Below are 11,643 nucleotides of genomic sequence, written 5' to 3'. Positions count from 1 at the left end.
TCAATTAGGCTACTTTTTTTTAATTTGCGAGTTAAGTATGACTTATTTATGATCAAAGATAATCATCCTGAAGAAAATGATGTACAGAATTGGTAAGATGTTTACAGAATATATCATTTAAGATGCGTTCATGGCAACTTAAAAATACACCTTTCATAATTAATATTATACATACATTTAACCTTATATTTTGATAAGAAAAGTTAGACATCATCAACCCAAACACATTTATGACTTCATATGACCGTTAAACTGTACAGAAAAAATGTAACAGTTTATTAAATCTTTAAAGAAAATATTTGTAAAAATCTAAGAGAAAAAAAAAGTTAGCAAATATAAACTTTTTTTGTATCATATGTGATACATCAGGCTTTTATGGCTTGTATAGTATGATAGTGAGAATATGAAGCTCACACTCAAATAGGGAAAACACATTAGTTTTGTTCAGAGACTCTACCTAAGTAAGATGAAATTCTTATAAAAGTACATATAAAAATACATTTGTTTCATTCTAAGTATAGTTCAAATCTATTAACATTTTTACTGACATATCGCTTAAGACTTACTAATATAAAATAGAATTAAACTCGATTTGGAGTACTACTTGTGCACAATGCACACTTAATTATGCCTAAAATGTGTTTTAATGTGTTTTAATGTCACTTTTCATAAGGATTGTATGATCTTTAAATGATATCTGTCTTTAATTGTAAGATATTTAAAGTGTACCTGAAGTATTTTTGCAATAGCTCCACTTTAGCACAATCAAATTTACTTCAGCACTAACTTCACACAAAAAGTTTAAGTACAAAATTAGTTGTTCCAATTTAGCAGACTTTAAGTATGCCAGTTTAGTATACTAAAAGTAGAATTGCAAGGTATATTTATTAAACATATACAGTGCCTTTCAAAAGTATTCATACCTCTTCATTTTTTTTTATGTTTTATGTTGCAGTCTTATGTTAAACTGCTTTAAATTACTTTTTTCCACATTAATTTACACTGCATACACCATAGTGACCAAGCAAAAAATTGATTTGTGACAGCTTTGCAAACTGGTTAAAAATAAAACACTAAAATAAGTACATTGCATAAGTATTCATACCTCAGTACTTAGTTGAAGCATCTTTACAGCCTCAAGTCTTTTTGGGTATGATGCGACAAGCTTTGCACATCTGCATTTGGCAATTATCTGCCATTCTTCACCTCACCTCTTCAGCGTGGATGGGGGCTGGCAGACATTTTCAAGTTTCTCCAGAAATACTTGACTGCGTTTAAGCTAAGGCTCTGGTTGGGCTACTCAAGGACGTTCTCAGAGTTGTCTATAAGCCACTCTTGCTGTGTGCTTAGGGTCACTGTCCTGTTGGAAGGTGAACCGTCTGCCCAGTCTGAGGTTCTGAATGCCCTGGACTGGGTTTTCATTAAGGCTATCTCAATATTTTGGTGCATTAAGCTTTCTTTCTACTCTTACGAGTCCCTCAGTTCCTGCCGCTGAAAAACAGCCTCACAGCATGAGGCTGCCACCACCACACTTTACTGTTGGGATGGTACTCTGGAGGTGATGAGCAGTGCTTGGTTTTCTCCATACATGATGGTTGGAACTGAGATTCATCAGACCAGAGAATCTTGTTTCTCACAGTCTGAGGGTCTTTAAGTGCTTTTTTGCAAAGTGAGTTGCCAAGTGAGTTTTCATGTGTCTTCACTAAGGGGAGGATTGAGTTTGACCACACCACCATAAAGACCAGATTGGTGGAGTGTTGCAGTAATGTTTATCCTTCTGTAAGTTTCTTCTGCATATATGATCATGGAACTCCATTGGTCACCAGTCAAACCAAAGCCTTTTCCACCAACTGCTCTTTTTGGCCAGGAGGCCAACTCTAGGAAGAGTCCTAGTTGTTCCAAGTGTCTTCCATTATGGACAATGGAGACTACATGTTTCTGTAAACATTCAGTGCAGCAGGATTTTTTTTCTTAACACTTCTCCAGATCTGTGCCTTGACGCAAGCCTGTTTCTGAGATCTACAAGCAGATATTTTGACCTCAGGGCTTGGTTTTTTTGCTCTAATATACATTTTCAGTGGGTAGAACTTTTCTGAGAGGTGTGTGCCTTTCCAAATCATACTTATTCAAATTAATTTGCCACAGTTTAACGCCATTCGAAGTGTAATAACATCTACGAGCGATATGAGTGCTCCTGAGCTAAATTTCAAGTGTGCATAAATACTTACGCAATGGAATCATTTTAGTTTTTTTCTGATTTCTAATTTGCAGAGTTGTTACAAACCTGTTTTGTGCTTTGTCATTATGGTTTATCAAGTGTAGACTGATGTGGAAAAACGTAATTTAAAGCAGTTTAACATAAGGCTGCAATGTAACAAAAAAAGTGAAAAAATGAAGGGGTATGAATACTTTTGCAAGGCACGGTATATATCACGGTATAAATTTGTTTCAGATACATTTTAGTATATTTATTTTTCATTTTAAGCTCTTGTCGCCAAGTCAAACTCCTTGTGTGTGCAAACATACTTGGTAATAAAGCTCTTTCTGACTTCTGACTTACAGCATATAATGTAAATCAAAATGAATTTTTTTTTATAACCGTAAACAGGCTGCTTTCATAAAGAATCTTGAGCAGATATTCTCAGGAAATGTGATGAAATGTATCAGAGACATACAAACATATTTCTGGCGATTCAGTAATTTAGAAATCTACATTGAACATTCAGCAAAGTGCTATGCAAAGGTACAGCTTAAGTGTTCTTTTGAACCTTTATTTCTTTCCATTTAATTACCTACAGACCCTGTGAAAAAAAGACGGATAAATGCTGCATCCATGACAACCAGATGTGGAACAGTATACCGGTAAGCTTAACTGTCATTATGAGACTATCAAGTGTTAAGAGTAGGTTAACACAGTGTTTTCAGTCACATATCACATCATTCCTGCTGCTGTTGGTTTGTGCTTGAGTCTTATGTGATGTGTTTAATGAGTTCCAGAGCTGCTTTGGATGATAGAAATAGACGATTTCCTTGCAACGTTCTTATTTGCTGATGTTTAGAACAGGTAATCTGTGCTTAGTAATTTAATTCTGGTTAATTGTTTCTATATTTTACAATTGGAAAGCTCTCAAGTGGAGATAATCATAATCATTGGAATCCCTGTATAATCCTGTGTGGGTATTACATGCCCGTGAACACGCTTGCATTGTTTAGTAGCGGATGACTGCGACTCTCTCCGTCGGTAGGGGGAGCTCTCGTCATGGCGTATTTTCTGCTTCATTTAGTGTGGCTGCTTTGATGTAATCTTTTAGCATCTCAAGTACGATGCTTCACATGATAAGAGGTGATTTCCCTTGGAGCACTACTCCTGTTTTCCGAAATGCTGTGTCACAACATTTTGAGTTTAAGTCTGGCTCGTTTCAATTTTTAACAAGATGCTTTTGACAAGGAAATGCTAGGCCAGAAAAGCACTCTAACAGGCAAACAAATGAGACCCTGACAAAGTCCTTGTGCAAACATTTATTTATGTTAAGGATAATAGAAGTATGCCTTAAAAAAAAAAAAATCCAACAACTTAGCTTTGTCAAAATGACTAATATAACATAAAATGTGACCCTGAACCACAAAACCAATCGGAAGTACCACAGGTATATTTGTAGCATTAGCCGTTGTATGGGTCAAAATGATTTTGGTTTTCTTTTATGACAAAAATCATTGGGCTTAAGTAAAGATCATGTTCCATTAAGATATTTTGTAAATGTCCTACCGTAAATATATCAAAACTTAATATTTAGCAATATGCATTGCTAAAAACTTCTTTTGGACAACTTTAAAGGCAATTTTCTCAATATTTAGATTTTTTTGCACCCTCAGATTCCAGATTTTCAAATAATTGTATCTCGGCCAAATATTGTCCTATCCTAACAAACCACACATCAATGGAAAGCTCATTTATCAGCTTTCAGATGATGTTTAAATCTCAGTTTCAAACAATTGACCTTTATGACTAGTTTTGTGGTGACATATAAGTGTCATTCTTTATTATAAATGAATGCTGATTTTTTTTAATGGATGAATATGCACATATTAATAGATGATTAAGCTAGTGTGGTCGTTAATGATTTTATGAAAACATGATTTAACATAATATTCAGTCACGGCATTCAGAGATCATGTTCCATGAAGATATTTTGTAAATTTCCTACCATAAATATATCAAACCTTTTTTGATTAGTAATATGCATTGCTAAAAAACGTCATTTGGACAACTTTAAAGGATTTTTGGCACCCTCAGATTCCAGATTTTCAAATAGTTGTATCTCAGCCAAACCTATCCTAACAAACCACACATCAGTGGAAAGCTTATTTGTCAGCTTTCAGATGATGTATAAATCTCAGTTTGTTTAGTGGTCACAGGGTCAAGTGTCATTCTGTATTATAAATGAATGCTGATTTTAATGCATGAATATGCACATATTAATAGATGATTAAGCTAGTGTGGTCCTGAATTGTTTTATGAAAACATGATTTAACATAATATTCAGTCATTGCATTCAGAGTCAGATATTTCCTACTATTCGTGGTTGTCCATGGCAACACTATATATCCGGTAACTGAACCAGTGCTAGTTTCCTCAGAGCACATTACCTTTTAATATTACTGTAACATTGCTGCGGTGTTTGTGTTGTTGCTAGACTGATTGCTTTATAAATTTGACTATGTAATGTGAAATATGATTTTTATATTATAATATAACAATTACTCCTTACATTGTAAACAAATGCATATTTTTAGCATTTATATATTAGTCTGTATGGACGGCTACATGAATTAAAAGGGCTTCTACAATTGAAGGCTTCATCCACTGCACTTAATCCATCAGGAGTTTACATGGGGACTCCAAAGGACAGGTTCCCATGGCAACTGATTTATATCCTAATTAAAATGGGAGGGTAGTTTAATTAGCTTAACACTGGTTATTGCTCAAGGCCAACCGTCCTTGGTGGAGGTCCATGTGTGTGAGTAGAGGGGTCATTGCTCTGTGGTATCCACGAGGCGCACCTAACTAAATAGTAACGGCACCTGTGGATGCAGATACCCTCCTCTCCAGCACCTCGGTGCCAGCTACGCCCTTCATCTTCTGTTTTCCAAAGCTGGGTGGTTAATGACCAGCTTCAGGCTAAATGAGCTTCAAACGGCCCGGCCACCAGATTACATCTCGTGATATTTTTTTTTTCTGAAAAAATTACACCTCTAATTGTGTCTCTTGAGTTGTTGCAAATTGAGACAGTTGGTTTTGTCAAACAGTCTTTGTTGGTTTCATGTGAGGGGGATTTATAATTGAATGAGAGTGCTTGAAGTGATTTGTTAATTAGTCAAAGGTGGTGAAAATCATGTAAATCCTTAATATAATCATCCTTCAAACAAAGCTAATCTTTTGTAATAATATTAATTACACACAATTACTTGCTTAAATTGATCAGTGTGCGAAAAGCATGGCACGGCTATTCTGCTATTACGGAACGGAGATTGAATTGTTTCTTTGAAATATGCTTCAGGTCAGAATCTGGCATTAGGTTTCAAAGACGGTCGGGTTTCTGGACCCCATTACTATCTTGTCAATCACGCCGCTTTCTTTCTCCTCACTGCGTGATGGCTGCAGAAAAATGGATGTCCAGCACTGCATACCTTTAATGGCGAATAAAGTCGCATAAAGCCTCAACCCCACAATTCCTAATGATTTGTTTGTATTTTTCCAGCTTTTTTTCCTCTTCAAAGGGCTGTGGTAAATACTCTCCCAGCAATTTGATGGAGAAACACTGCTTTAATCACCTTTAACAGGCTTTAGAAGAGAAGGGAAGCTGCTGTCGCAAGCTAATTCACTGGAACATGTTCAGATCTGTAGCGCTGATCTGTGTGACGGCATTAAAGATTTTTTTTAAAGGATCTTCAGGAAAATGCTTTAATGCTCAAAGGCACAGAGAGCTGCTGAGACAGAGTATTAACTAGCTTTAGCTCAGATTCTCTGTTACCTGTGGGAAATTCACAATAAAGGGAAAAGTAAAGTCGATATGCTTGTGTGTTCGGAATATTACTTTGGATATATATGGGGAATTTAGTGCTTTCAGTGTTCAGAGCATGCAGGATGGAAAGGAACGCAAGAAATCATATCACAGCATCTATGCATATCACTGTCAAACTCATTATGAAGTAATTAACTGGTGATTTATAAGATAATTAATCAGCCATATGAGAAATCAGCAAAAGTGGGCATCAAGTCAACATTGTTCATTCTCAGTTCCAAAATAAGCAACATGCCCATGTATGAAGCGCCACATTGTTGTGCAATAGCAGATGGCACTATGTTTCCATGGTAACCAAAATAAGGTTTCATTAAATTGTTAGGGCCCTAATAGCATGAAGGATGATGAATAAGTAACGCAAGAAGCCTCATCGCTCTGGGAGCAGTTAGAGTATTATTTGATATACGCGAATGTTGTGATACAACAAAGTGAATAACCCGCGTTACGCATTCTGGGTACAAACAATCTCAACTACTTTCTTTCGTAAATCAACGCGAATCTAGCAAATATGTCTCAGGAGAGCGCGCGTAACGCGTTAAAAAAGCCCCGCTAAACCTGAAGCGGTGCGTCGCGTCGCGTCGCGTTCATATTATTCTCATCATCTCTCGCATATTTGGAGCGTTTCATAGCAGGGCTGCGGGCGGGCGGGTGCAATATATTTTACTTGGAAACCGAAGTCCGAGGCAGCGCCATCCTGTGATTTATTACAATGCCAACTTGCATACTTGAGCCGCTTTAGTTTTTCCTACTGTTTCTAAGCGAAATGTACTAAGATCTCGCTCATCATCAGTCCTCACAGTGGTGCTGAACTGCAGCCTTCGCTGTCTTCACTGTTGAGCGCTCGTCAGGGGAGCGGACCTGCATCCTAAAGCAAACCTTTCTGAGACATTGCAGTCCTGTCACGTCTTCGGCTCTCCTATTTGCCTCCACCACGAGAGCGGAGAGGAGAAGAAGAAGAAGAAGAAGAAGCGGCTCAACGGTGGTGACATGGCAAGAAGCAGCATCATTTGAAGTGGTCCATCTTCTGCTCTTTTAATTCCACTGCAGCAACCTGAGTGAGTAGCGCACATTTCTGCTCAGTTAATGCCTCTGATATGGATCCGGACGCGGGCGGTGGTAAAGGCAGACAAAGGGGAATGCTAATAGATTGCATTTTAGCGCATTGGATTATCATTATGTGTTAATTACGTCTCTGACAGCGTATTATAATGGCATGAATCGCTTTTGGTTAGCTAATGAATATTGTGTTCGGCTTCCATAAGTTCAGCTTTTTTCATGCAGTGCTTGAATGGTTTCCTTATGTGTCTGTATTGCATACTCAGTTCAAAGCTGGATCTGATCTTTGGGTCTGTTCTGTCGACAGAGCAATGTGATTATCTCATCTAGGCTGGATTTTAGTTTAACTTTGTTTTAAAATATCTTGTCTTGTTGCAAATCACACTTTACCTGCAAGTGCAAAAAATGATTTTTAATACTCTAAAGGTTTTGCTTGCAATAAAATGCTTTGCATGCATTAGTGGGCCGCCGCTGAGATAGCTACATTATTTCAATGACCTGTATGCACATATACCCCTTCAGCAATCAATAGAACCTAGGTCTTATTAACATCACATTCCTAAGTGCCCTGCTGTGCACATTAGCTAATAGGTGCTCCTGGAGGAGGGGAGAAAGAAATATTTTCCATGGAGGTCAAATTGATATTCCAGAGTCATTAGCTGATTTAGAAACTAAAGCGAAACCTCTAGAGAAGCATGATGCCTTTAAATGGATTAGGTCACATTTTGCTTCTTCTCAATATCGCTGTAACAAATGCAGCAGGCGTACTTTTAAGTCAATATTAAGCTCTGCTGCATTTGCTGACATTGGTTATTGAAGCCTTATTCTATATTTCGAGAATATTGTTTGCAGGAAAAAAAAAAAAAAACTGCAGTCAAAGCAGCTGAGCTGCATTCTGCTCCGTCATACAGTATAGATGATAGCCTCCCCTGTTCTACAGTCATATCACGACTAACTTGTCAAAAGTCAACATCATTTGTATTGAGCAGTGTTCATCATCCTCTCTGTATTCACGCCACTAAAACTCTTGTATTTTTTTCAGTGCAGTGAAGGAGCTCTTGAGGCTATGCACTTGCCTGCTTTTGGTGAAAGCATGTTGTGGGTTACACTGCTAAGCACAATTGCACTTGGATGGACGACTCCTATCCCTCTACTTGATGATTCCGAAGAAATAGACGAGCCTTGCTTTGAGCCCTGCTACTGCGAAGTGAAGGAAGGCTTGTTTCATGTTCATTGTGACAGCAAAGGATTTACAAATATTAGCCAAGTCTCACAGTCATGGCTTAGACCATTCAAGCTCTACCTGCAGAAAAACTCTTTGAGGAAGCTCTACTTCAACAGTTTTCTGCACTTGAACAATGCAGTGGCCATTAATCTGGGCAATAATGCCCTGCAGGATATCCATGTTGGGGCTTTCAATGGCTTGAGCTCCCTGAAGAGGTTGTACCTTCACGAAAACAAACTGGAAGTGTTCCGGAATGACACATTTCTCGGACTGGAGAGTTTAGAGTACCTTCAGGCCGACTATAACGTTATCAAGAGAATAGACAGTGGGGCCTTCCGAAATCTCCACAAACTCAGAGTGCTCATCCTTAATGACAATTTAATACCCATGCTGCCGGCGTTTCTTTTCAGATCGGTCTCTCTCACGCACCTTGACTTGAGAGGCAACCGACTAAAGACGTTGGCTTATAAAGGGATTTTGGAATATATCGGTCGCAGTCTCATGGAAATCCAGTTGGAGGAGAACCCTTGGAACTGCGTCTGCGATATCATCCAGCTCCAAGCCTGGCTGGAGCGGATTCCGTACACTGCGGTTGTTGGAGAGATCACGTGCGAGTATCCTTTCCACCTGCACGGAAAGGACCTCAGAGAGATCAAACGCAGTGAGCTTTGTCCCTTACTGAACGAAGCTGAGATTGAGTCAATTCTAGGCATTCTGCACTTACCATTCTACACGGGGAGGGCGAGGCCTACAAAGCCATCATCTATAGTCTCCCCCAATCAAAACACGGTTTCCTCTGTGGAACAAAGAGAAAGACCCCCAAAGCCAACAAAGAGACCCAGGCCTTCAAAGACGCCACCAACACCACGAAGTGTGTTCCCTAATCAGCCGCCCGTTGCCGGATACCAAACGAGGCCGCCTATACCGATCATTTGCCCGATTGGATGTACCTGTAACTTGCATATTAACGACCTTGGTTTGACAGTCAATTGCAAGGAAAATGGTTTTCGGAACATTTCCGAATTGATGCCTCGACCTTTGAACGCTAAGAAGCTTTACCTAAGCGGAAATCTGATTCAGAGAATTTACAAGTCTGATTTTTGGAATTTTTCCAGTCTTGATTTATTGCACTTAGGAAACAATCAGATCTTTTATGTCCAAGAGGGGGCTTTTGTTAATCTCCCTAATTTGAGAAGCCTTTACCTGAACGGTAACAATATTGTGAAGCTAACTCTCGATATGTTCCACGGCTTGCACAGCCTTGAGTATCTGTATTTTGAGTACAATGAGATAAGAGAGATCCAGCCGGCTGCCTTCAGTTTAATGCCCTCCCTGCAGCTAGTCTTTCTCAATAACAACCTCCTGCGAACGTTGCCCGTGGGAGCATTCGCAGGTACCTCGCTGACACGCCTGAACCTGCGGAACAACTACTTTCATTGCCTCCCGGTCAGCGGCGTTCTAGAACACCTGCATGCTGTCGTCCAGATCGACCTAAATCAGAACCCCTGGGACTGCTCCTGCGACATCATCCCTCTCAAAGAGTGGCTGGACACGCTGAGCTTAGTGGTCATAGTCGGAGAAGTGGTGTGTAAGACCCCCGAGCTGGTCTCAGGAAAAGATTTACGCTCTCTGAATCCTGAAGTGATTTGCCCTGAGCTCCGACAGTCCTCGCTGTCTCCCGCCGAATCAGATAGCGGGCTTATCACTACGTATCCCGAGGTGGGGCCGCACCCGCCAAAAGGTGCCATACCCCTCTCCGTTCTCATTCTCAGCCTGCTGGTTCTGTTCGTGTCCGCCTTCTTTGCTGCTGCGGCTCTTTGCGCGTACGCTCTTAAAAAGCGCGAGAAGCTACCCTTTAGGAAGCAAGGGGAAGTGGGCCTGGCGGGCATTCAGATGGAATGTGGAATATTCACAGAGCAGCCACCCACCTTGCCAGAGACTCCTCCTTCCAATCACGTGTACGATAGCATTGGCGCTCCCTCCTCGCACATGTGCAGCAACCCGGTTTACAAAAGTGGACAGGAGGAGTCAGGGCAGAAGCATCCATTCTCAGAGACAAAAGAGAGCGGCTCGCACTACAGAACGCTCGTGGAGAAGGAAAAGGAGTGGACCATGGCGATCTCCAGCTCGCCCATTAACACTATCGTCACTGTCGGCACGCCATGCGGCGACATTGCCAGCTTCCACGAAAACGGAATACTCTGCCCGACTGTCATTGATAGCCAAGGTCCCACCCCCAAGGTGGGATTAGTGGACAGTCTTTTTGGCACAGCTTCCCAGTTTAGCAACCTGCCTGACAGACACACGCACCCTCCCTCAGAGTATCCACATGCCAAACAGGATGCCAGACAAAAGCAAATGATCACAACCACCACAGGGACAAGGACAGGATGTCCTAATCAAACCCAAAGTGATTACCCCGAGCTGAGGGCTAGACTCAAAACAAAGATGGATTACATTGATATGCTGGAGAGGTCATATCAATTCTAAGACATGTCAGATATAAGACTGCACATCCAAAATGAAAATGGTAAGATGGAAATGCGATGTGTACGATGGTACGGTTTTCCCTCAAGTTGCTCTGGAGGAAATCCCTCGTTCCGATTTTTTAAAGTGCCTTCATAAGAGCAGCCAGCAATGTTGTAAATGAGTATTTTTGTATTACAGTTTTATTTATCTAAACTACATAGATTTACATTAGAGGGAAAAGGATCCACTGCTGTTTCCAGACTTTGCGATGTTGGTAAACGTGACGCAAACTATACATATGAATGCAGGGCGTGCGGTCTTGGCTTTTAACTCGTTTGCATTGAAAACTTCGGAGATATTTTTTATTTAACTGAAAATTGTCCTTCAGCAATAGAGATACTGCAGTTATTGTATAACTGTTAAGTGCTTTGTTGAATCTGTATTTTCAAACTGAGTAGATTGTCTTTATTGGGACTTATCGAATGGTTTTACGGACCAAGGTAAGGTCAAAACACGTAAAAGCTTGGGAACTATCGATCGTGTCTATGGACGAGTACCTTTTCGTGGTCTATCTCACCAAGGCGAGGACAGATCTGTGCATATATTTATTCTTAGATTTCAGTGTTGCAATTATTATTGTAAGACATCATGTTAAATCAGTGTATAATGATTATGCCTCTGGTTTAGCCTTCCTTGAAAAAAACCCATGAATTCAATAAAGGGTGCTAAACTAAGCCAAGTTCTGCAAACTGTACCATTCTGAGTAGCGAACATGCAGATTTTGGCCTCTACATAGCATGCACACACACA

The 11,643-nt window shown here is 40.0% G+C and overlaps 1 protein-coding gene across 1 annotated transcript; it reads left to right on the top strand.

Moving 5' to 3' along the window:
- Positions 1-6,737: 6,737 nt before the first annotated feature.
- slitrk3b (SLIT and NTRK-like family, member 3b) lies at positions 6,738-11,413 on the top strand. The gene is made up of 2 exons (XM_051092373.1): positions 6,738-7,138; positions 8,182-11,413. Exon 2 carries the CDS (start codon positions 8,206-8,208, stop codon positions 10,852-10,854), a length of 2,649 nt encoding a protein of 882 aa, XP_050948330.1. The 5' UTR covers positions 6,738-7,138; positions 8,182-8,205; the 3' UTR covers positions 10,855-11,413.
- Positions 11,414-11,643: the final 230 nt, after the last annotated feature.

The sequence above is a fragment of the Labeo rohita genome, chromosome 2, assembly GCF_022985175.1.
Source record: "Labeo rohita strain BAU-BD-2019 chromosome 2, IGBB_LRoh.1.0, whole genome shotgun sequence".
Taxonomy (NCBI): Eukaryota; Metazoa; Chordata; class Actinopteri; order Cypriniformes; family Cyprinidae; genus Labeo; species Labeo rohita.
This window is presented reverse-complemented; position numbering and strand designations above follow the sequence as displayed.